The sequence below is a fragment of the Branchiostoma floridae genome, chromosome 14 (assembly GCF_000003815.2).
Source record: "Branchiostoma floridae strain S238N-H82 chromosome 14, Bfl_VNyyK, whole genome shotgun sequence".
NCBI lineage: Eukaryota > Metazoa > Chordata > Leptocardii > Amphioxiformes > Branchiostomatidae > Branchiostoma > Branchiostoma floridae.
Window position 1 is genome coordinate 1894196 of NC_049992.1, and position 26036 is coordinate 1920231.

At 43.6% G+C, this 26036-nt stretch overlaps 1 protein-coding gene across 1 annotated transcript in view; it reads right to left on the bottom strand.

Moving 5' to 3' along the window:
- LOC118430855 (chromodomain-helicase-DNA-binding protein 4-like) overlaps positions 1–26036 on the bottom strand; it is a 38610-nt gene continuing 12574 nt past the window's right edge. Inside the window, exons 18-47 of the mRNA XM_035841888.1 lie at positions 24918–25118; positions 24336–24473; positions 23601–23722; positions 23066–23239; positions 22578–22719; positions 21937–22068; positions 21485–21602; positions 21065–21189; positions 20176–20268; positions 19332–19479; positions 18743–18906; positions 17338–17518; positions 16438–16530; positions 15561–15646; positions 14765–14815; positions 14374–14459; positions 13695–13839; positions 13164–13355; positions 12428–12660; positions 11980–12082; positions 11388–11532; positions 10772–11018; positions 9675–9807; positions 9175–9275; positions 8370–8464; positions 7254–7405; positions 6436–6586; positions 5276–5464; positions 3568–3711; positions 1–1352 (exon numbers count right to left, since the gene is read on the bottom strand). Coding sequence (XP_035697781.1) covers positions 1234–1352; positions 3568–3711; positions 5276–5464; positions 6436–6586; positions 7254–7405; positions 8370–8464; positions 9175–9275; positions 9675–9807; positions 10772–11018; positions 11388–11532; positions 11980–12082; positions 12428–12660; positions 13164–13355; positions 13695–13839; positions 14374–14459; positions 14765–14815; positions 15561–15646; positions 16438–16530; positions 17338–17518; positions 18743–18906; positions 19332–19479; positions 20176–20268; positions 21065–21189; positions 21485–21602; positions 21937–22068; positions 22578–22719; positions 23066–23239; positions 23601–23722; positions 24336–24473; positions 24918–25118 — 4203 coding nt within the window. The 3' untranslated portion in view covers positions 1–1233. The remainder of the gene's footprint in view (positions 1353–3567; positions 3712–5275; positions 5465–6435; positions 6587–7253; positions 7406–8369; positions 8465–9174; positions 9276–9674; positions 9808–10771; positions 11019–11387; positions 11533–11979; positions 12083–12427; positions 12661–13163; positions 13356–13694; positions 13840–14373; positions 14460–14764; positions 14816–15560; positions 15647–16437; positions 16531–17337; positions 17519–18742; positions 18907–19331; positions 19480–20175; positions 20269–21064; positions 21190–21484; positions 21603–21936; positions 22069–22577; positions 22720–23065; positions 23240–23600; positions 23723–24335; positions 24474–24917; positions 25119–26036) is intronic.

The following is a 26036-nucleotide window of genomic DNA, read 5'->3' on the forward strand; positions in this document are numbered from 1 at the left end:
TGTTTTTTTTCTGGTTTTAATAAAACCATCATTTCATGACTTACATTGCGAAACAGTGAAGCAACTTCCAATGGAATGTTGACAACTGCAACAACAAGGTTACAAGCAAAACGTAACGTTACTCTACAAGAATATTATTACAGATGAACTCTACCAATTCACGTTACAAAGTCTCCTTAACATCTTTTATCACACTTGTCCACCTATTGTCTTAGACTCTTTTTAGTAAGTAACTAACCACATTTTCTGAACTTAGGGGTTATAGTAAACTTATATAGAAAGTGATACAGTTTGTCTTACATCTAGTGACATCTAAGAAGCTGATAAGACACAGTCATGCGCAGAACGTCTCATGGCACGTTGACCAAAACATTGGCAATTCTCAAATCCCTTCTTTGAGCAGCGTTTTTGGCCACGCCTCGGAGGCGGATCCAACATTGCATGCCGAGAAGGTTGCAGAATTCGTCGAAGAGGTTTAAGTCTGTGTTACCGTTGTCGAGTTAGACTCGAAGTTGTAGTATACAACATTACATCATCACCGCGTTAAACATACTACAGTTACAACTCCAATGTTACAGGTACAAAAGAGGGTGATGCACTTATTTACACCACCTTGCACAGTCATGTATTACACAAGCTACGGTTACATCATACCATTCAACATCTACTTGGGCTTTCTTTACACCTGCCCAAGAATTTTTAAAGTTTGAACACTTTTTCTTCTTCAGTTTCCTACATGAATTGAAGCGGTTTCTGGTGTGTTGTGATGTGTTCTGAAGACAGACTTGAAAGATTTGAACATCTATTCGAGCTATCTTCGTCCCTACCAAAGAAAATGTCAAAGTCTGAACGTTTGTGCCCTTTTTACTTGTGTGTCATATTTTTGGTGAGTTGTGAATGAAATCTGAAGAAACCCTTTCCAGATGTGACATGAGCTTTCTTCAGCTGTAACCCAGAAAGTCCTTAATTTTGTCACGTCATTATCTTTACTTGTGTCTCGAATTTTTGGTGAGTTGTGAATTCTGAAGACAGCCTTTACAGATTCAACCAGATTTGAACACCTTGAGCTTTCTTCATTTCTTAATCTATCCCAGAAATTCCTTTATTCGTCACGTGTGTATCTTATCTTTATTTGTGTCTCGAATTTTTGGTGAGTGGTGATGCGTTCAGAAGGATGTCCTTAGATCGGCCGATGTGTAGGGGGCCCCAGGATGGGTCATTCGCGCGCTTGGTTCAATCGTCTATGCAAATGACCTCCCCTTTGGTTCCCTTCTCGCTGCCTCCCTTTGATGTGTCAGGTTTCGACGTATCTGGAACGACCGTTGCCGCGGCGCCCGTTGCCCCCGACGACTCTGTTAAGATAGGAAACAGCGGATCTTGGGTAGGGAGAACAAAGAGAACATTTCATAGTTTCTATTTACAGAGGAGAAAAACATATCACACCCCAATGGTAAGTGGACCGACCCAACATCAAAGCATAAGATACTGTCAAAAAGGACTGTACCATTTCATACAGGAACATCTAAAAATACATGTTTTCAGTTCATCCAAAGCTTCTATGGTTGACAAAATCACCTTGGTAGCAACATTTTACATTCTAGGATATGAAACTAAGAAAGTCATAGAAATGATAGGAAAACAATCAAGAGAACAATAATCTTTTAATACAGTCAAACCTGTACAAGTGACCACCTCTACACGTATATAAGGACCAATGAGACCACTTTTTGGTACTTACATTTGTCACTTTTGAAACAAGCATTAAGTATCCTGTCAATACTGACCAGTCCTGTCAATAGTGACCAGATTTTATCATTCCTCTGGATGGCCTTCTTGGGCAGTTTTGACTGTATGTATCAGTCCTTTAAGTGGTCTTTTTGGCCAGTTTTGACTCTACTTTGAAGCAACCAATTGAAATAGTGTGGCCTAATTTGTCAAATCAAATTTATTTCTTCAGAATCATCACACTTAAATCTAAACTTCCCAAATAATTGTAGCATGATAACAAAAATAGAAAAAGAAAGCATCATCACAACATCCACTTCAGAAATCTCACAACAAGGCAGCAGCAGACAGGTCCGGCTCTAGCTGTTAGCATAAGCAGCGGGAAGGTCAAAGGTTATAAGCAGCCACAGGCACTAGCAAAGCAGCACAGTAGGCAGCTATACATAGGTTGAGCACCAAAGGCTGTCCAGTGCATTAGAATTCCAGTGCCTGATTTTAGTTGCCAAAGTTGGCAGTGGCAGGAGAATTGTGCACTGAAAATTAATGGGGTGAAAGATTTCAAAATCATATTTTTTGTGTGTGTACATATGAATTTCATATATTGAACCTCCAACTTATGATAAACCAATGACTGGACAAGCCTAAAGCACTCATTATTAACATTATATTCAAATATCACTAATAAAACCTTGTAGGTTAGCAAAATCATAGGCAATATTTTAAAGATAGTTGGATTGAATGAAAAGGAAAATGGTACTATACAGGCTTTTTTGACATCATGATAATTCCAATTATCTGAAATCCTTGGTGACCATATTGGGGTACAGCAAAAGCACGTTGTCATGTGTAACAGACGTACACTGCACTCCAACATGGCGCAATGACGTCAAATGCAAAAAGCCAGTATAGATATGAGCATTGGACAGAGTATGGTCAGTCTACTGGGTTCTATAGATTGCAGGAAGAGAGAAGGATTGAGAGGGAAGGGAATGAAGTTAGGAGAGTTGTCGAGAGGGTGTGGTCTGGTCGGGATGTGATGGTGATTCTGTCAGGAGCATCCATGGTAACATTATGAGATGTTAACGACATTTTGGTAATATTCAATAAAAACTTAATAATACTAGATAATGGTGGTTTTTCTTTACAAATCACAAAGACCTAAATGTAGACTTTAAAACAAAACAAAAATGCGTTCGGAAAGATATAATGAAAAGGCGATTGTGAGCGTAACTGCAAACTGTTGGATGGAACAACGGCATGAGAACGACCTATGACCTGGAAGATGATAAGAGATGACCTATGAACCATGACCTTAGCCATGGTTTACACCACAATGGGATACTGGGTGGGAGGGGGGCAGATGTTCCTTTTGAAGGGTAGACAGCAAAAAGTCCACATTTCAGCAAGCAAAAATACATCACAATGGATACAACACAATGGTGGAAGGCGTGGGGGATTTGGAAGGGGCGTTTTTGCGAAAAAGGCGTCTTGCGGGATGATTCTTAAGGTAACGTTTGTGTTTTTTTAAGTAGGCTACGTCACAATGTACACGACACAATGGCAGCGGAAGGACATGGGAATTGAAAGGGGCGTTCTGCGGATGATTTGCAGGATGTTTTCATGGTCGAGGCTTTTTGCTAGAAAAGCAGGCTACGTCACAATGTACACGGCACAATGGTAGCGGGAGGACAAGGGAATTGAAAGGGGCGTTCTGCGAATGACTTGCGGGATGGTCAAGTTTCTTTTTTTCCAAAAGCAAGGCTGCGTCACTAACGAAAAAAGCCACGTTCACCAACGACGTTACCACGACACCTAAGTGAGATTTGGAGAGGGAGTGCGTACCTCCCAACGCCCCGTGAACGAAACTGGGGTCGCCGAGCAGACCCATGGCGGAGGGGCGGCTCCCGAACAACCCGGATAGGGAATTCTGGGATAGGTGCGGAGGCGGGGGCGGCCCGTAGCCCAGCTCCGACCCTCCGAGCCCGACTGGAAGGAGAGAGGAGGTGAGGAAGAGTTAGCGTGAGTCAGTCAGACAGGGAGAGAAACAGACAGAGACTATGGTTGTAGCCAGCTTGAAATCATTTTCAGTCCCCTTGATTTTGAATGGGAATCCTATCGAGCACCGAAGGCATGGTGTGACGTTGCGCGTCATTTCTAGGGGGTCTGGGTCCCAGAAAAATTTTTAATCAAGACCCTCTATCTGAAGCACCATTTCCTGCATTTTGAGGTGCAAATTTTGCTTCTAGACTAAGCTGTTCAATGGCATCTGTTTTGGTGAAGAAGAACACATGGGTTTCAGTTTTTTTTTTATATCTTTACAATATCAATTTTTGTCCGTCCCAGGGGACGGAATGGAGAAAACTTTTTTCAGTCCCAAGATGCAAAATTCCTTCAAAGGACTGAAGGACAGGTGCTGGCTACAACCCTGACAGAGACTATCGTAAGCAATGTTAGTTAGGGCTCTATGGAGTAAAATATGTACCAGCCAGGTCCTGATCCATTAGATAATGTATGATTGTATGTATCATTCCTTTGCTTGGGGAAAGCCCTGTGCATGGCTTGTGTCTTAATAATCCTAGAGAGAAAACTTGAACTTTGGTAGCTTGGGATAAACTCTTAATGCAATCTGGTTGTCCATGCTTCTTTCAAACCTTTTGTAATTTTTTTGTCTAATTTTGGCTGCCACTCTGTTGAGTCCGGAGAGCAAAGGACAATAGTATGTTTTTTTTATTTTTCTATATCACACACTTCAACCAAACATTAGTACAAAAAGCTTCTATTTAGGTTGACAGAGAGACTTGGAATGACAGCAAGGTTGTTTCAGAACCAAACTTTTTACTGAACTTGCAAAACTGTCCACTTCACACCCTGGTAAGCCAGTGTGACTGGTAAGATTGCAGTAAGGAGACGAATAGCAGATTAAAACAGAATGAATAGATTTCTACAAGCAAAGTTAGTACTAGTAGTAATGTTAGATAAGAATAACACAAGAATTGCCATCCTTCCAGTGCTTTTCTTAACCCCCACCCTCCCAAGGTAGCTGTTAGGCACTAATAATACATATTGGTTATGCGGTTAGGCGTTAGGGTTAAGTTAGTTAGAGTCCAATGAGTGTGAGTGACAGAAGTTGTTGACCGTTTTCCGAGACATAAAGAGCAGAAGACGATGATATACTGGCGTTGGAAATGGTGCTAGAGGCGTTGTTAAAGTATCAAATCTAAAAATAATGCAATGCTTGTTAAAATAGGTGCATTGTTATACTGCTTACAATAACTCCTACAGTAAGACTTGTTAGCCAGAAGCACTAGTGACTGACTTAAGTCGCCAGAAGCTGAGTGGCTGACGCTGTTGACCATTTTCTGAGACGTTAAGAGTCGAAGAAGAAGACTTTCTGGGGTTAGAGATGGCGCTGGAGGCATTTTTCTAGTCTAAACATATTTGCAATGCTTGTTAAAATAGGTCAATAGCCATGAGAGGCACTAGTAACTAACTGAAGTCGTGAGTGGCTGACCGTTTTCTGAGACGTAAAGAGTCGAAGAAGAAGACTTACTGGGGTTGGAGATGGCGCTGGAGGCGTTGTTCAGCATGGTGCTGTAGTAGTTACCCGAGGTCGAGGCCGGCTGGGAGCCCAGCGGAGAGCTGGTCGGCTGGGACCGGTTCATGGTCAGGTGCTGCTGGCCCGGCCGTGGGCCGGACGCTGGGACCTGGATACCGCTCGGGAACTGCTGCACTGAAGGGGCTGGGGTAGAAGAGAAGTGAAATATCTTGAACAATTGTCTTAAACATGTCCCTAAAACAGTGTGGAGATTGTTCATGTTCAGGTGCTGCTGGCCCGGCCGCGTGCCGGATGCTGGGACCTGGATACCGCTCGGGAACTGTTGCACTGATGGGGCTGGGGTAGAAGAGAAGGGATGATAAGATGTGTTAAACATGTTTTTAGACGCCCCTAACAATAGTAAAGAGCTGGTCGGCTGGGAACGGTTCATGGTCAAGTGCTGCTGGCCCGGCCGCGGGCCGGACGCTGGGACCTGGATACCACTCGGGAACTGCTGAACTGATGGGGCTGGGAAAGAAGAGAAGCGAGGGACTATGAATATCTTGTAAAATGTCTTAGACAAGTCTTAAACATCTCCCTAACAATGGTGAGCTGATTCTTGGTTAGGTGCTGCTGACCGGGCCGCGGGCCGGACGCTTGCACCTGGATACAGCTGGGGAACTGCTGCACTGAAGGGGCTGGGGTAGAAGAAAGATGGAAGGTGACATGTCTTGCAAAATGGCCTAAACATGTCCCTAACAAAAGCAAGAGGGCCTGGATACCACTGAAAACTGTTGTACTGAAGGTGCTGGGATACAAAGAGGACGGACGGTAAAATATCTTGTAAAATAAGAAAATGAAATAAGAATGTGGACAGTGTACTTTTTGGTAGTAAAGTTCAAAGAGTCAAAAGGCTACTGTTCTACAGGTCAGAGGCCAGAGGTTACTGTAAATGAACTGAAGCTGAACTGCTGCTGCTGGCAGTAGTGGTTCCAGGTCATGACAAAGAGTAGAGGTGACAGGTTACTGTTCTACAGGTCAGAGGTGAAAGGTTACTTACAGTGAGTGGGCATCTGGCTGAAGCTGAACTGCTGCTGCTGGGGCCAGTACAGGTTCAGGGTTGTTGCAAAGGGCAAGGTGCAGGGGTGAAAGGTCAGAGTGGAGAGGTTACTTACTGTGAGTGGGCATCTGGCTGAAGCTGAACTGCTGCTGCTGGGGCCGGTACTGGTTGAGGGTGGTTGCGAATGGTCCGAAGCCCTGCGTGTGGTAGTTGGCGTAGGGGTTCTGAGAGGCTGGGTTGTATAGCCCGCCCTGCGTAGCCTGGCCCTGTGAAACGAAGAAAATGTGATTGCTTAAAAAAATGTCTGTCTGCAAAAGAAAGTTTACCTAACTGTAAATTACCATTGACACAAGAAGAATTGCAAGATAAGTAAACTCACAGCATGATTCATCACCTAACAATATGGTACCCCTATATCAAGCACAAATGCGCCCATCTGGTTTATGCTGCAGTAACATATTTGTTGCAAAGCACAAAGAGCCATAATAATTTTCATCAAGATTGTGGGTGCTGAACGGAAGAAGACAAATCTAATATATATAGTAGGGAGAGGACTAGACTCTTTATGTGGATAAAATAACTGGGTGTAAATGCAAATCATGAAAGCAGTACAAACTTCACAAACAAGCTATCTGCCACCAAAAAATAAAGACCATAGCACACCCAGGTCTTAAGATAAAAAACCCCCGAAATTTCTGCTGCAGTGCCAAGGTCACATACCAGGGGGGCCAAAATTGACCTTGACCTTCGTCTTCCCAACACCTACCCACATACCAAACATCATGGCAATCCATCCAGAGGTTCTTGAGTTATGCTAACCACAAATATCCGGAAACACTAACACACACACAGACAGACACACCCAAAACTATATTCTCCAATTTTCATGGAGATAATTACATTGTTCAACATGCTAAAAGGCAGGAGTGTTACCTGTTGGTCGGTCCTGGTCGCCAGGCGGCTCAGGATGCTTCTCTCAGACATCTGCAGCCGGGCTGCGACCGGCGGCACCCGGGACAGGGTGGCTGGGAGCCGGCTTACATCCGCCTTCATGTCACTCAACAGCTCTTCCAACTGGTTCAACACTGTAATATAAAGCACAATAGAATAAGACGCAGGTGGTGATTATTAGACACAGGTGGTGATTATTAGAAACAGGCGGTCATTATTAGACCGGCGGCACGCGGGACAGGGTGGCTGGGAGCCGGCTCACGTCTGCCTTCATGTCACTCAACAGCTTCTCCAACTGGTTGAACACTGGGGGGGGGGATGTTTGTTTATTATGTCACTCAACAGTTCCTCCAATTGGTTAAACACTGAAATGTAAGGTAGAGCCAGCACATTGTTCATGAACTGGTTCAACACTGCAGCCAAATGCAACACAGTTATTTGCTTACTTACATTGAAATCTATCACCAGCCATTTTTAACCAGGGAACAGGGAACATTTTTCTTTCAGAAAAGGCTCTGCTAACTACATACGGAAGTATGTCTATGAAGGTTAGACGTCCGAATACAATTCAAACTCTACAACTGGATAGAAAAACCGAGATTTACTTCCGGACATTTCAACTGAAATCTATCACAGCGTCACTAGAATGAACTGGTAGAAACGATTCAATACTAGAACTTCTAGCTAGAAAATCTGGTTGGACAAGAATTGTAGGCAACTGTCAAACCTCCGCAAACCTGTATTCAGAAGTACATTTGTACATATGGAAAAAATAGCTGGTATGTAATTGAAAGATGACATTCTTGTATGTCCCCATGAAGCCCTGTCTGCACAGTGCTTCATGCAGACAGGTGCGCAGGTGGACAGGTGTGTCTAGGTGTCTCACAGGTGAGCTGTTACCATGACAACAAACCCACCACTGCTCAACACCATGTCATGCTTAACCCTGTGAAACATTTCTCCAAAAGTTGAAAAGATACAGCAGAGCATTTTTAGTCTAGGATGGATTGTTGTGGGTGATTGTTTGTTTGTTCACCTTTGTGCAGCAGGGCGTTGGCCGGCTTGTTGTTGTGTTTGTTTGTTTGTTTGTTTGTTTACCTTTGTGCAGCACGGCGTTGGCTGGCTTGTTGCCCGCTAGCGACTCCTTGGACAGGTGCTGGTGGCTCTCTGCCAGGCATTCCACCTCAGCAAACCTGTAAACAAAAACAAATAAACAGATAAACAACAAACATTAACCACAGATGCTGGTGGCTCTCTGCTAGGCATTCCACCTTTGCAAACCTGTTACAAACAAATCTCTGTAATTATGAAGAGCCTTCAAATCCCTCTTAAGGACTTCTTTGAAATGCAGTTGTTGCCGCCCAATGTTTCTCTTTCCTGAGATTCCTTATGCGTAGACATCTTTTACTCTTTGGGGATTTGACTATCCTCCATGCAACAGACATGGTCTTAATAAATATTTTCCTTATAACACACATTCACAGTCCCAAAGAGCCATGCATCCTTGTTCAGCATTAGGGGTGAAATGATGTTACCATGACTACAGCTACATTGCCATGGTAACTGACCGTGTGTTGAGGGCCATGGAGGGGTGGTTGGGGTCCTGGGTCAGGTTCAGGGTTAGAGGTTAAGGGTTAGACTGTAGAGTTGAAGGTACTGACCGTGTGTTGAGGGCCATGGAGGGGTGGTTGGGGTCCTGGGTCAGGGTAAGAGTGTAAAGTTGAAGGGTACTGACCGTGTGTTGAGGGCCATGGAGGGGTGGTTGGGGTCCTGGGTCAGGGTAAGAGTGTAAAGTTGAAGGGTACTGACCGTGTGTTGAGGGCCATGGAGGGGTGGTTGGGGTCCTGGGTCAGGTTCAGGGTTAGAGGTTAAGGGTTAGAGTGCAAAGTTGAAAGGTACTAACCGTGTGTTGAGGGCCATGGAGGGGTGGTTGGGGTCCTGGGTCAGGTTCAGGTAGGCAGCCCTTCTCAACTGCTCCTCGATCACCAGGGCCTGCTCAAGCAGCTAAACAACAAACAAACAAACATTTCTCAGTCTTTACATCAGTCTTTCTTTAAACAAATGATCTGCCCTAACACTGAAAAGAAACCAAATACCAGAATTCACTCTAACTAAGTAAAATACTAAATATTGGTTGCAGAGGTGAAAAGTAAGCACACCTTTGTAAAGAAGACATGTATGAACTATTGAAGTCTTGAAAAGATATCATACAGAACATCTCATTGATCAAGATACATTTAAAATACTCTAGCTGAGGCGTCATTAAAAAAAGGCAATCAGTGATGGCAGGCTTTGTGGCCCTTTCATCAAAAAAATAGCAGCTCTAAGGATGTATTAAAAGTGATAGTCTATGCGGCCTTGCACTGAGCAAACTGAAAGAAAGAAGAAAACGGCGCCCCCTACCTTGAAGCGGCGTGCCAGGAACTTGTTCTTGATCTCCAGGTAGTTGCCCTTGCCCATGTCGCCCTTGAAGGGTTCGTTGATGATGGCGTAGGAGATGTCGTTCTGGATGTCCTGCCAGCGCCCGTAACCATGGCTACACACTGGTTAAGGACTGACAAATGCAGCGACATAGGGTATCAGATTTCCACAGGCCCCAGAACTTGGAAATCCACATTACCATTGTCAATCCTGATACAAAACCTTGTTTAAAATACGTGCAAATCCTTTACACTTCATAGTTATGAAATGTAAGAACAAGATCAAAGTATCAAACCGTGCATCTAAGGAACAGGTAGATGGTCACTTTTCTTAGCTCTCAAGAGTCCTCTTTCCAAAAATCAACTCACTGGCCAACAAACACTGGTAAAAGCAAAAGCTGCAATCGTGAGCAACAACTATGGTAACCTAACTTTCGATTTGTGTCACCCATGAGTTTATACGTGTAATTGCACTATGATACAAGATGTAAAAGTATGATTTGAAAGAGGAAAAACACACAGGAGGCATTCTTTCCTTATCAATGAAATTCGCTGAGTGGGCTGTTGAGAAGGCAAACCTAGGTGGAGCTGGGGTGTTAGTCACCTTCACCAAGTCAGACTGCGAAACCAAGGATACCGAATGATGCCAGCCAGCAGCTAGCCAAGCCAAACTAAATCCCTAACCAAAACCTACAGTCCTTTGACCACACATGGGGTAAGAATTTGAGCATTGCAGAGATCTGAGACTGTGCCAGGCTGTACCCAGTCTGTACTAGGATTTATATATTTAGATTAATAACCAATAACGAAGGATACCGAACGATGCCTAAACAAAACCGACAGTCCTTTGACCACACATGGGGTAAGAAATTGAGCATTGCAGAGATCTGAGACTGTGCCAGGCTGTACCCAGTCTGTACTAGAATTTACATATTTACCAATAACCAAGGATACCGAACAATGCTACAGTCCTTTGACCACACATGGGGTAAGAAATTGAGCATTGCAGAGATCTGAGACTGTGCCAGGCTGTACCCAGGCTGTACTTGAATTTATATATTTACCAATAACCAAGGATACCGAACGATGCCTGCCAGCAGCCAGTAATCGTGCTTGCGGTGCCAGATGGCGTTCTCTCGACTGGGCTGGAGCGCGCGCTGCTCGTTCTGCCACAGTGTGTGGAGCTCCGTGAACCCGCCGTCAGCGATGTTGAACTTGAAGCCGCGCTTCTCCTCCTTCTCCTTGTCTTCCTCTTCTTTTGGTTTCTCCGAGGGTTCGGCAGACTTCGGCTTCTTCTCCGGCTCCTCGGTGGAGTCGGCTGGGACTTCTGGAGGCAGAAAGAAAGTTTTGAAACCCTTTCACCTTATTGTACCTTCCTTAGTTTATAGTAAAATCCATTCTTTTGTTAGTCTTGTGATTTTCTGCACCTTCATGTCCACTTACTTTTCAATGCTTTTACCCAAAAATGCTTTCTGCTGGTATCTGTTCAATGTAATCTCTATTGTTCACAATTTTATTCTAAGTAAAGACACTATTTGCCTTATATGATCCTTTGAACTTCATTTCACTTCATTTGACCTTTCTTTTCAACAAAAATAAACAAGCCTATTTTTGAGACCTTATAGACTTTCTTACTACTTTGTCCAAAATTAATTCTTAAGCTAATGGCAATAAGATCCTTGAACTCTTATTTCACCTTTCTTCTCAGAAGTCTCCTTCTCCTTCTCTTCCTCCTTAGTTTCTTCCTTCTTCTCCTCCCCTTCAGCTGCCTCCTTCTTCTCATCTGTCTCCATGGCAACTGCCTCTTCTTTGCTTTCCTCCTTTGCATCCTTACTTTCCTCCTGAGATGAGATAAACTATTGTTAATGTCTTCTGGATCAAATACTTCTGTTTTGAGAATTAATTCTCCTTGATTAGTCAAACTGCGAAGAACTAAGACTCAGTCTGTTGAGTCTCTATTATCGCAAACCTAAACTCGTTTTTTCTTGAGAACTGTCAGAGATTGGAAGCACCTTCCAGAACATGATGTAAAACCTAAGACCTCAGAAACTTGTAGTTCCTCATCACAGTCACCCAACTGCAGCGTGGCAGACATGGAGAAGTGTCCGGTCCCTACCCATTGAGCTAGAAGCCTGCAAACGATGAACTTCCAAAAACCCGAACAATACAGAAATACAAATATAGCAATTAACCCCTCTTTACCATTGTAGAGCATATCTGAGATGCAAACTGTCTACCTAAATACATGCTCTACTAAGTGGTGATACAGGAAGCCTTTCTTCTCCCACCTTCTCAGCCTCTGGTTTGTCCTCCTTAGTGGTGGAGTCTGCGTCTGTCTCCATCGGCTCTGACTTCTCCTCAGGCTTCACTTCAGATGTGGACGGCTCCTCCAGCTGTTACGAATCAATTGATCAATCAATAAATCAATCACTTTCACTTAAGATGTAGAGGTTTCTCCTTCAGAGAGACATCTTTCACTCTCCCGGAAAAATTTTGCTAAACAGAAAACTCAAAAAGCTGTTGTAGTATTAGTAATTAAGTGTCTATAACTTGTTCTTAATAAGATTTTAGCCAACAGTTAAGTAAATGCACAAAAATACTAACTTCTTTTATCTGTTAAACAATTTTCTCTGAACACATCTGCCCACAACCCAATGACTGTGGTGTTTCAGTGTCACCAGATTGTTTTTTTAAAACCCACTCTTATATCAATCTTTTAAAATTCATGAACTCACTTTTTCTTGTTTTTCTGGTTCTTTCTCCTCTGCAGGTTTCACCTCTTCAGCTGCAGCAGGCTTCTCGTCGCTAGGCGTGGCCTCAGCTTCCGTCTTTTCCTCTTTCTTTTCTTCCGTCTCTCCCTCTTTTTTCTCAGTCGTCGTTTCTTCCGTTTTCTCTTTGCTGGTCTCCTCTTCTTTTGCTGGTTCCTCTGCTGCTGGAGGCTTCGCGTCTTTGGTGTCGGAAGACTCAACCTGAATGGTGCAGAAAATGTAGATTGAGACAAACTTGTACTCCAAGGCTCTTTTAAGTGTCTGACATGGCCTGATCAAAGTGTGGTTACAAAACTAATTTGAGGGGCGATGTTAAAAACTTGTCTTGTTATCGTTGAAGAGATTCATTAGTCATGTATGATCACAGTCAATAGGGATTTTTCTTCTAGCAGTGACATATTTCTAAAGATAAAACAAACGTACCTCCAAATTTTCCTAATTTGGCTATCTTGTTATGTGTTGTTTGATATCTTGTGAACAATTGGCTATCTTTGTGTACACATTGCCCCTCATTTATGCCAATGAACGATGAAGAAAATGTGTTTACATATAAGAAATGCATGGATAAGGTCTGTATAGGTTTATGGAGTAACAATCACCATAAGTGAAACTGTTGCTGATTCATTCATACCTAATCTATTGGAAAATAACACTCCCTTCTGGGTTTAGGTCCCCATTAAAGTCAAAGCCCCATGCAATGTTACCTGTGGAGTTGCAGCACGAGAAGGTTCCTCGGAGCCCGGCTGAGACTTCGGCGTGGCCTCTCCCGGTGTGCTGACGGCGCTGGGCGTAGCAGAGGCTCCCGCCAGGGACGGGATGATGGCCGCCAGCGCCTCGTTATTGGTGAACAGCTCCGGCATGCTGTACTTCCCGTTGATGTGCTCAAATTCCTTCGTCTGTGGAAAATTATCATCATGGAAACTTTGACGCATTGTCATAGTTTAAAGATTCTTTCTGAGAAATGATAAATCTACTAATCAAATCCTTTGTTAAGTTTATAAACTTTTCTACTAGCATACAACATACTATTACTAATAAGACCATACAACATACTAATTAGGCCCATGACCCTGATTTTTTGCCCTTTGACCAACCTTCCTCTTAATAAGGCTCATGACCCTAGTCTCTTGCGCTTTGACCCACCTTCCTACATGGCTCATGACCTCACATGTTGCCCTTTGACCTACCTTCTTCCTAATAAGGCTAATGACCTCACACGTTGCCCTTTGACCCACCTTCTTCCTAATAAGGCTCATGACCCCGATGCGGGTCAGCACGTGCTGGCGGGACAGTCCCTCCCTCGGCACGCCGTCGGCAAACGTCTCGGCGTTGTCTGCGCCAGGCTCGCACAGATGCCGCATGAACAGGGACACGTACGCTCTGGGAAAAGAATGTACAATAGCATAGGATTAGGAAAGATATTAACATGTTTGATAATTGATGCTCTATGAATAGGAAAACAAAGAATGCTCTGCAACCCTCCCAGTCCCAAAGCACATTTAGCAGCACTGTGGATGGCAATGCTGTATTATGTATTACAGTAATCATATTGGAATTACACTCAATTGTACACACACTCACACACAAAAGGACAGACACAGACAGAAGTACATTGCACATACACATGTCCTCCCCCCCTAACACACACACACACACACACACACATATTAACACAGACACACTCACGTGCACACACACACATGCAGACCCGCCTCACACACTAACACACACGTATACACACACACAGACCCCCCCCTCACACACACACACACAGAACACAAACACACAAACCAACATTGTGGTAAAACCAGACACTCAGACACACACACACACACAAGTCAAAACCATTACTTCACTTTCTTGGGGCACAAAACCAGGTAAAAGGTAAAGCAATGTAATATAAAGACTTCTCACCTGAAGTTCTTCTCAGACTTGCCACGCAGATCCCTGAACAGCCACACACACACACACACACGGTCACATACCTCCCCCTCCCAGTGCTCACATGTACATGTGCACAAACACACTTACACACACACAGGACTTCTCACCTGAAGTTCTTCTCAGACTTGCCGCGCATATCCCTGACGAGCCCCCCCCCCCTCACACACACAGTCACACTCACGCTTACTGTGACACACAAACACACGTTTACCCGCACCCTCACACACACACTTATACATCAGTCTTTGTCAAGGAAAATTGGCAAAGACTGATGCTGTACAGTCGAAAATTTGGGTGAGTCCAATTTTGGTGTTGGAAATTACAGTCCAACTATTTCAAGAACACTGCAATATTATTAATACATCACAGCGTTCAGGAAGGCCTTACGCTGGCGGGCATTGAACCCGAGAACCTAAAAAAAAACGATACAAACCTCCAAATGACGTAACACATCACAAACGTTGTTGTGTCATTGTGGTGACTCTTGCTACATCTCTACTTAGCAAAACTGTAATAACAGCGTTCAGGAAGTCCTTATGCTGGCGGGCATTGAACCCGAGAACCTAAAGAAGCAACATCCAGATGACTCTTAGTTCTCTTGCTATAACTCCACTTAAAAAAACTGTAACTTCATTACATAGGACAAGCAGATTTTTTTTACTTGAAGCAGGCTGAATTTGAATTCTTACTGGGAACTATGTGACTTCAATGCTCACCCCCCCCCCCCCCAAAAAAAAGCTAGGGGTCACCAGACAGCAGGTATTACTAGAGCAGGTCGGGAAACAGGAAACAACATTTTTTCCCTATGCCTTAGTTCTCTGATACAACTCTAGTCGGGAATGTCATTGTTTGAAAGTTGTCAGCTGATTGTAAAATGTAAATACAAGATATCAGATCTGACCCAGTTGAGCTATTGTCCAATCAGAGGTGATAACAAAAATTTAAAGGTATGCTACGTAGTTTTATCTCAGTGTCCCCCAGAGTTAGACCCTCCTGTCTGTAAACAACAACTTCCAGGCCTCCAGTAGGCACCCTAGGGGGTAGGGTAATGAGTTTATCAGATTTAGCTTACTATGTAAAGAAATGGCAGGAAAATCTACTTTTTGTATGGTCCAAATAATACGTAGCACAGCTTTAAGGATGAAAATTTGCTTTACCTCGATTTGACCTCCAACCCTGGCCAGTAGAGGGGGCAGCTTGTCGGACTCCTTGGTCGGATAGTTTCGCTTTCCCACTCGACGTGCTGTAAACAACAAACAAAAACAAACGCTGGAGTTGTCAACAAGTTATGGAAATGAAATTGTTTGGTGACATTTCGAGAGAAAGTCACAATGGTGTAATGTTGGGTACAGTGTTCTAGCCAGCCTTAATTTTTTTCCCGTCCTCTGGATTTTGAATTTGGATATCATGTAAAGCGCCAAAGGCACAATGATCCTAGGGGGGTCCGGGGGCATGCTCCCCCTGGAAAATTAAGATTTGAGAAATTGACAAATTGAAATCTAGACCCTCTGAAACGCTATTTCCTGCATTTTGAGGGGCAAATTTTACAAGTAGACTCTGCTTGGTTCAATGGCATCTGTTTTAATATCTTTGCATGCTGAGTTTTGTCCATCATAGAGGATGGAATGGGCAAATTCTTAGTCTGTCCCCAGCAGCAAAATTCCACCAAAGGACTGAAAGACGGATGCTGGCTAGAACCGTGGTTGGGTAGCATTGAAAGGGGTCTGGGGAAATCCTCCTCTTGCAATTTAGTACATCTTTAGCCCCCTGAAACACTATTTCCTGCATTTTGAGGGCCAAATATAGGGAAATATAGCCAACGCTATTTTACCTTTGTTACAAAACAAGAAAAATCCCCTTTGTTGGTTAAAACACAGCATACAGGCACAAATCACAGCATAGGGGATCCAAATCATAGCATAGGGAATCCAAATCACAGCATACGGGCCCAAACCACAGCATAGGGGATCCAAATCACAGCATAAGGGCCCCCTATGCTGAAAAGGCCTGGCGAGAACACTGGGGTACAAGTACCTTCCGATTTGTCCTCAAAGTCCTCGTCGTCCGTCCCCTCTTCTGACCCAATGGAATAGTCCGACTGGTAGTCCGACAGGTCGCCCTGCCACGCTGTACAGGGAAGAAGGTCAGAAGAACGTTCCCTTATCTACATGGAATGCTATCCTTTTCCCAGTCAGGAATCTGCCCTGTTCTAGCTTCAAAAATTTCCTTGGATCTCATTTGGACATTTCCAAGTCAAATAGGCATAATGAAAACAGATAAATGAAAACTTGCTTCTGACTTCACTCCATGAAACTTTGTGTATCAAGTTACAAACATTCCATTCACACAGATGCTGTACAGGGAAAAATGTCAAAAGCACATTCCCTTGTCTATCAGTCTATCCTTTTCTCAGTAAGGAAGCAATCTTGTTCTAGCACCAAAACTTTCCTTGGATCTTGGACAATTCCAAGTAAGATTTCCCAAAGAGAAGACAGAGGGCTGCAATGAAAACTTGCATCTGACTTTGTTCATTCCGTGAAACTTTGTGTGTCAAGGTACAGACTTTCCTCTTGCTCAGTCTCAGACTCTGTTTTCATGCAGATATATTCCAATCAATTATTCTTTAAAATCTAAGAGCCAAGTTTAAAGACATTAAATTTGTGTGGCCTAAACTTCCTTCATAACCCAACTGAAATATAAACAACCCATCAACCAACCAACCAATGGTTGACTGTGCATTGTCATATACGTCAAGCTAAATAAACAACCAAATAAACAGTTGTTGTTTTCCAGATTACTCCAGTGAAACATCGGTATCATGTATGTCCGGTCAACAAACAAACAAAAAGTTATTGTTTACCAGATTCATTACGTGGAACATTATAATCAGATATGTCAACTTAACAAAAAAATAAACAATCAGTTGTTGTTTACCGGATTCTTCCTCCTGCGCGGCGTCGTTGTAGTTGACCTGCTTGCGGATGCGCTTGCCCTTGCCGAGCGTGCGGGCCAAGTCCTCCTGCTGCTGTTCGTAGTGATGGCGGAGCAGCTTCTCCCAGTAGTCTGGGTCACATTGCTCCACCTCGTCTTTTATCACTTCTCTCTCGATCTCTTCCTGGAGGGGGGAAGGAATGAAAATTGAATGAAGGTCCAATCAAGGAAGAAAAGATGAGGTTGTGATGGAGAAGCTTCTCCCAGTAGTCTGGGTCACATTGCTCCACCTCGTCTTTTATCACTTCTCTCTCGATCTCTTCCTGGAGGGGGGAAGGAATGAAAATTGAATGAAGGTCCAATCAAGGAAGAAAAGATGAGGTTGTGATGGAGAAGCTTCTCCCAGTAGTCTGGGTCACATTGCTCCACCTCGTCTTTTATCACTTCTCTCTCGATCTCTTCCTGGAGGGGGGAAGGAATGAAAATTGAATGAAGGTCCAATCAAGGAAGAAAAGATGAGGTTGTGATGGAGAAGCTTCTCCCAGTAGTCTGGGTCACATTGCTCCACCTCGTCTTTTATCACTTCTCTCTCGATCTCTTCCTGGAGGGAGGGAGGAAAAGAGAAGATTGAATGAAGGAGAATAAAGGTGAAGAAGCTTCTCTCTCGATCTCTTCCTGGTGGGAGGGAAGAAAAGAAGAATGAATGAAGGAGAGAACACTGGATGATGGCGGAGAAGCTTCTCCCAGTAGTCTGGGTCGGCCTGCTCTACTTCATCCTTTATCACTTCTCTCTCGATCTCTTCCTGGAGGGAGGGAGGGAGGGAAAGAAGATTGAATGAAGGAAAGAAAAGATGGCGATATGATGGAGAAGCTTCTCCCAGTAGTCTGGGTCGGCCTGCTCTACTTCATCCTTTATCACTTCTCTCTTGATCTCGTCCTGGAGGGAGGGAGGGAGGGAGGGAGGGAGGGAGGGAGGGAGGGAGGGAGGGAGGGAGGGAGGGAAAGAAGATTGAACAAACGAAAGAAAAGATGGGGATATGATGCAGAAGCTTCTCCCAGTAGTCTGGGTCGGCCTGCTCTACTTCATCCTTTATCACTTCTCTCTCAATCTCTTCCTGGAGGGAGGGAGGGAAAGAAAATTAAGTAAAGGAGACAAAATATTCCTGCACCACCTCGTCTTTTATCAATCACTTCTCTCAATCTCTTCCTGGAGGGAGGGAAGGAAAGAAGATTGAATGAGGGAAAGACGATCGAAGAAAGGAAGAAAGATTGGATGATGGCAGAGGCAGTTCAAGCACTTTCGTACCTTGAACAAAAGATTTTCCTCTGTTTTCATTCTGGTCTTTCAGGACACAAGACATAACAAAACTTTGACCTGGGATATTGAACTACGACCTATGACACTGACCTCTTCATTCTGGTCCTTCATGACGTAGGCAGCGACCTTGAAGGAGGACAGGTACTCGTTGAGCTCAGACTCCTTCTCGATCAGCCCCTCCTGACTGCGGTCCAGCAGCTTGTTGATGGCCGACTCGTCGTAGTGGATGGCGGTACCTTCCTCTCCATCCTCTCCTGGGGGAGAACAGGTGTCAATCATTATAGTTTGAACCAATGAGAAGCCAGTATAGTGATAGAGGGGATAGAAAGTGGTGATACCCTCCTCCCCATTCTTTCCTGAGGGAAGTGTCAATCATTATTTTGCACCAATGAGAAGCCAGGGATGTGACAGAGGGGATGGAGTGATGGAGAAGCTGATTAAGAGAGATGCTGATGGATGATTCAACAGTGGATGGCGGTACCTTCCTCTCCATCCTCTCCATCCTCTCCTGAGGGAGAAGAGGTGTCAATCATTACATTTTGCACCAATGAGAAGCAAGGGATGTAAAAGAGGGGATAAAGAGTAAGGAGGAGTGATACTGCGGGTTGGTTTTGCAGTGTATGGCTGTACAATCTTCGCCATTTTGTGAATGAAAGGTGAACAAGAACAGCAAACTGACCTTCCAGAATAGCATCGTCCTTGAAGAGTTCTTCCGTTCCGAATCGCAGGATGTCGTCCAGCTCCTGTTTGGACATGGAGGTGGCGGACTTGGAGCCCAGCCCGGGGCGCACCACAAGATGGGTCAACATCATCTTCTTCTTGGCAACCTGAAATCAATCAATCAATCAATCAATCAATCATGATATGGAGGTAGCAGACTTGGAGCCCAGCCCGGGGCGCACCACAAGATGGGTCAACATCATCTTCTTCTTGGCAACCTGAAATCAAACAATCAATCAATCAATCAATCAATCAATCATGATATGGAGGTAGCAGACTTGGAGCCCAGCCCGGGGCTCACCACAAGATGGGTCAACATCATCTTCTTCTTGGCAACCTGAAAATCAATTGATCATTCAATCAATATAACCGTCAGTCCCTTTCAGAGCTGTCTCCAGCTTTTATTTTATAGCCCACTCATTTTGGGGGGCCAATATTGTTGATTTTTGTTGTTAAAGCTGTTGTTATAAGGTTGACGAGGTTTATCAGTTCACTTGGGCAGATCCCAACCCTCATTGCTGCCCAGAGTCCTACCAACCCCTACTCTGCAAGGAGGTTGGGAGGCTAACCTAGTCTCGTGCTCTCTCGCGAGATCGCAAGATGTGCTGTCAGACATTGAAAATTTGGTATGTACCTTACCTTTAAAAACTCTAACTTACTGTTGGAAGACAATTAGTAGTTACTGTTAAGCTTATAAGAATGCATTTTCATCAGTTTTCTGTCATGAAACTCTGATTTTTGGGACAGATGGAGTGGAATTTTTATATAAACTACTGTCAGTACAAAGGATGCTTTGTCCATACCTGTGTGATCCTCTCCTCCACAGAAGCCCTGGTCACAAAGCGGTAGATCATCACCTTGTTGGCCTGACCAATACGATGGGCTCGGCTGAAGGCCTGGAGGGAACAGGAGTGCATTTTTGTCAATCATTTGCTTCATCAATCACTTACTCTTTTAGACGACATTATCACCATGTCATACAGCCATATCCAATATCCAATGTACAAGCTACTTTACTTTCACATTAATGAAGACTTTTAAAGTTTAAAGACATATCTTTGTTGGTTTACAAAAAGTCATCAGAAAACTGACAAATTCCATCAAGATAAAAGTGACCTCCTGCAACTTAGACTACATATGAACTCCTGCAATAAGCCAATTCACTGTTTGAAATGCTCATGCACAGGGTCAAAGGTGAAGGCCCCTAACTGGTGAACAGCTCTTGTTTTAAACATGCTCAATACATATGTCCTAGGTACCTTGGTAGCGTTGACATCTTAACAAGGGTTGGACAAGCCCACTAGCCCATTTGTCCAGGGCAAGTGAAAGTGCTGATCGGGCAAGTGCACATCCTTCCCTACTTGCCCGATCGGCCAAGTAAGATTTTTCAATGAATGACACTTTGATCTACTTGTTACTTTCCACAAGCATTGGTAAACACAGAAAACTAGAGCCAAATCACCAATAATAAAAGATTCTATTGCTGGAAGCTACAACACATAGGAAAATGTTATTCAATTTTTGGGCAAGTGAAAAGTTGGTTCAGGCAAATAAATTACATGCCCGATAGGACAAGTGAATTTTAGCAAACTTGTTAAACCCTGTTAACAACAATGCATAAAATTGCAGATGTGCAGTTTGCACTATGTATCTGCTCATTGTAAAAACACTACATCTTTCAATTTTACCTACCTGGATGTCGTTGTGCGGGTTCCAGTCAGAGTCGTAGATAAACACGGTGTCGGCCGTGGCCAGGTTAATTCCCAAGCCTCCGGCACGGGTCGAGAGCAGGAACACGAAATGGGGGGACCCGGGAGCTGGAAGGTTAACATGTGGAAAAGCATTACAACAAGATTAAACTTGCATTTTTTTGCTATGTTGGAGTAGGCAAAAAACGAGCATATACAGGTTTAACTTCATGCAAGTCTCCGACAAATACAAATCAAAGACGCTGTTTTTAAAGTCTTGTGTGTCTCAATCCTGACCTTCTTAAGGGTCCATGTAGACATGGCTCGAATTGTTTGTTTTTTTTCATTTTGTAAAGTATATGATTCATGATATCAAGCTTGCATTCTTTTAGCTCACTAAATTTTGTTCTGTGTGTTATTTTACCGTTGAATCTATCGATGGCGTCCTGGCGCAGTGTGCCGGTGACCCCGCCGTCGATGCGCTCGTACTTATACCCCTCCGCCTCACAGAAATCCTCCAGGATATCCAGCATCTTCGTCATCTGTAACCATAGCAACAACATCAGCCACAATACCCGTCATCTTCGTCATCTGTTAGCATAGCAAAAATCTCAGGCAATATTGACTGGTTCTACTTCACATTGCAGCTATATTACTTCTAACCTTGACCTACTGACCCGAGATGACCCTACATTACCTTTGACCCATGAACTGTGAGAAGATGAGCTATCAATTACCCACCACCTATGACACTGACCCACTGACATGAGATGAGCACCTGATGACCCTACATAACCTCTGACCCTTGACCCACTGACCTGTGAGAAGATGAGCACCCGATGACCCTACATTACTTCTAACCCTTGACCCACTGACCTGTGAGAAGATGAGCACCCGATGACCCTGTGCCTGCAGCTTCTTCAACATCCTGCCCAGAACCATCAGCTTCCCGCAGTTCTTCTTCAGGCCGCTTCCTTCGTAGGCGTGGTTGGGAAGGCGTGGTGCTTCCTGGGTAATAAGAACATCAAAATCCCGTAAGATTCAACAACAGCAAATAGACCTGCACAAAAAAAAAAGACCCAACCGTATAGACATTGCACTGAGAAAAAAATCTTACAAAATGGCTTTGTCAAAGGAACTTTTTGTTTGACAAAGTAACAAGATTGTTCATCTTTTGTAAGCTGTTACCATGGCAGCATTCGGGTACAGGTCCATGTAGTTGAGTAACTAACATGTTTATTTCTTTGTTTATTAGCATGGCAGCAGAGTTACCATGGCATCAGTTGGGTACAGGTACGGGTGTTTATATATTTCTTTATTTGTAAGCTGCTAGTATGGCAGCAGTTGGGTATAGTTACAGGTGGTTGTTTATTTGTAAGCTGTTACCATGGCAGCAGTTGGGAAGCAGCATGGCTGGCAGAGTTATCAATAAAATTGTTTATTTGTGAGCTGTTACCATGGCAGCAGTTGGGAACAGTTACGGGTGGTTGTTTATTTGATTATGTGTAAACAGTTACCATGGCAGCAGTTGGGAACAGGTACGGGTGGTTGCAGCACTTTTTCAGGTCCATCATGACGTTGAGCAGTGAGACGTGGTGGCCGCTCCCTTTCGTGTTCAGCGCCTCGAAGTTACGCGTCAGAATCCACTTGTAGTATTTCCTGAAACGCAGAGAAAAAACATGTTAGAGGAAAGAACAATTCTTGCATGGAAGTTCTTCTGTGTTCAGTGCCTAAAATTTTCATCTTAGATAATGATAATGACACAGTCAAACGAAGACCCTATCCAGTGGAAGTACATATTGATAAATATGCACAAGATACTTTCTTGAACAATGTTTAGTACATTTGTGTACTTTGTTGTCTTTTATATCATACTTTTCGATACCAGGCTGGGCCTCGAATGGGAAATCTGACACTAGCATCAGCCAGTATTCTGGTGGTTAGTTCTTGAGTAAGTGAAATGGCTCCGTCTATGAGGTGTGGCCAAAAAAAAATATTTTCTTACTTCTGCATGGGGGCCAGCTCCACTCGGACGATGAACTCGCTCTTGGCTGGGATTCCTTTAAGAACGTCGGCCTTGAGACGTCTCAGGAGATGTGGCCCCAGCATGTCGTGGAGTTTGGAGATCTTCTCGTCCTTCGACATGTCTTGGAATTCTTCAAGAAACTCCTGAAGGTTACTGAAGGACAAAATGCAAATCAGTAAGCAAAATAAATGTAATTTGTCATCTGATTGGTCAACACTATTCAAGTGATATGTAAGAAATAATCTGATTGGGTTACTGAAGGACAAGAAGCATTTATCATTCAGCAGCAAAATTGTAACATGTCATTTGATTGGTCTGAACTATCCACCCAAGGTGTAACAAGTTATCTGATTGGTCACTATTCAACCATAATTGTCCAACTATTTTGGTCATAAGCAAAAACAGTAAGAAGTATTCAAGCATTTCAAAATACTTCAAGTTGGTATTAAGTTAGGAAAAATATTTCACTTCACTAAGAATGTTTCCTTAATCCTTAAGAAAGTGAAATACTTACTTGAATCTCTCGGAACACAAGAAGTTGAGGAGATGGAAGAGCTCCTCCAGGTTGTTCTGCAGGGGAGTTCCCGTCAGGAGGAGCTTGTAGGCGATCTTGTAGCCGTTCAGGATTCGGAAAAACTGAAATTAAAAGAAAACAAGTCTTAGTACTTCGCTAATGCTAAAATATAGATGTATAAGGATGTATAAAGTTTTTATAATGACTTTGGGCTAACTCATTAGTATTCCACTTTTCTTAAACCGTTCAGGAGGTTCGACTCAGCAAGTAGACAGTCAAAAACTTCAGGATTTGGGGAAGAAAAAAAGAAATTGACGATGCAAAAATTGTATTTAACAAACTGTTATAGCAAATTGTGCCGTAAAGTAAGCTTGATTTGGTATGCTTTTTCACATCTATGTTTCATTGGTTATTTTGAGCCACAGTTGCTCTGCAGTTTTTTCTATGCAATGGCACATGTCTGTTTGTTTGTATTTTTGTGTTTGTTTAACTTAGACTGGTTGTTCTTGAGTCTGTAAGCTTCATCCACCACCAGTACAGACCAGTCGATGGACTGCAGGGTGTTTACTTGTGTTTGTTTCTTTGTTTACCTTAGACTGGTTGTTCTTGAGTCTGTAAACCGCGTCCACGACCAGCACAGACCAGTCGATGGACTGCAGGGTGTTAACTTGTGTTTGTTCATTTGTTGTTTACCTTGGACTGGTTGTTCCTGAGCGTGTTTATGTGTTTGTTTACCTTAGACTGGTTGTTCTTGAGTCTGTGAGCTTCGTCCACGACCAGTACAGACCAGTCGATGGACTGCAGCGTTGCCACGTCGATGGAGATCAGCTCGTAAGATGTCAGCAACACGTGGAACTTCACCTGACTGTCTTTCTGCAGGGGGGAGAAAGGAAGAGACACTTAGTCTTTCACTCATTGTCTTAAAGCAAGATTAGAACATGCAAGAAATTGACATCATTAATATGCCCCAAATGCTTGTTGGGGCAAAAGTTATAACAATGATGCAACAAAACTTCTGACAAAGCAAAAAAAAAAAAGAGTCAATGCAGCAGTATCGTAACTATCAAATCAAACTTATCAAATCCTTCATATGACCTGGTTGGGGTTTGAACCCCCAAACTTCTGAATGCAAGGCGTCCACTACACTGGTTTACAGGAACCAAAAAAATACCTTTATCCTCTGAGCCTTCTTTCCTCCCTTCACCGCGTCGTCATCAAAACAGAACTCGTGCTCGCGGATGACGCTGCGACTGTCCTTGTCTCCGCAGTACGTCACCACGTACATGTCCGAGTAAACAAACAAACAAACAAACAAACCTTTATCCTCTGAGCCTTCTTCCCTCCCTTCACCGCGTCGTCATCAAAACAGAACTCGTGCTCGCGAATGACGCTGCGGCTATCCTTGTCTCCGCAGTAGGTCACCACGTACATGTCCGGCGCCCAGAACTCAAACTCACGCTCCCAGTTGATGATGGTGGAGAGGGGAGCGCTGATCAGAAACGGTCCCTTGCTGTGGCCCTGAGAACAGACAGAAAAGTTAATAAGTTATCATTAATCAATCAATAACTAGATCATTAACTAGCCAAAAACAGAGCTTGAGTTAACGATGGTGGAGAGGGGAGCGCTGATAAGAAACGGTCCCTTGCTGTGGCCCTGAAAAAGTCAATAACGAAATCATTAACCAGTTAATTACTAGTGAATAACCAATCATTAACTAGCCAATAACAGAGCTCCCAGTTGATGATGGTGGAGAGGGGAGCACTGATCAGAAACAGTCCCTTGCTATGGCCCTGCAAAGGTCAATAACAAAGTCATTAACCTGTCAATAACCAGATCATTAACTCGCCAATAACAGAGCTTGAGCAAATGATGGTGGAGAGGGGAGCACTGATCAGAAACGGTCCCTTACTGTGGCCCTGGGAAGAGACAGAAAAGTTAATAATAGTTAACAATCATTAACTAGTCAATAACAAGATTGTTAACTACTTAAATAACAGAGCTCCCAGTCGATGACAGTGAAGAGGGGGAGTGCTGATCAGAAACATTTCCTAGAAACTATTGCCAAGTTTCTCATACCTCATATAGAAACAGTGAGTAAAAGAAAGCAGATGGTCTGTATAGCCTTTTTCAGGCTCATGTCATCAGGAAGGATGGTGTCTCTCCCCTGACTCCAACTTTCTTACAAGGAAAGGAACTTAGAATCTTACAATGTTTCTAAAGTAGTCTTACCTCCTGGAAGAGCGAGTTAAGAAAGCAGATGGTCTGGATAGTCTTCCCCAGACCCATCTCGTCAGCGAGGATGGTGTCTGTGCCCTAACTCAACCTTTCTTACAAGGAAAGGAACTTAGAATCTTACAATGTTTCTAAAGTAGTCTTACCTCCTGGAAGAGCGAGTTAAGAAAGCAGATGGTCTGGATAGTCTTCCCCAGACCCATC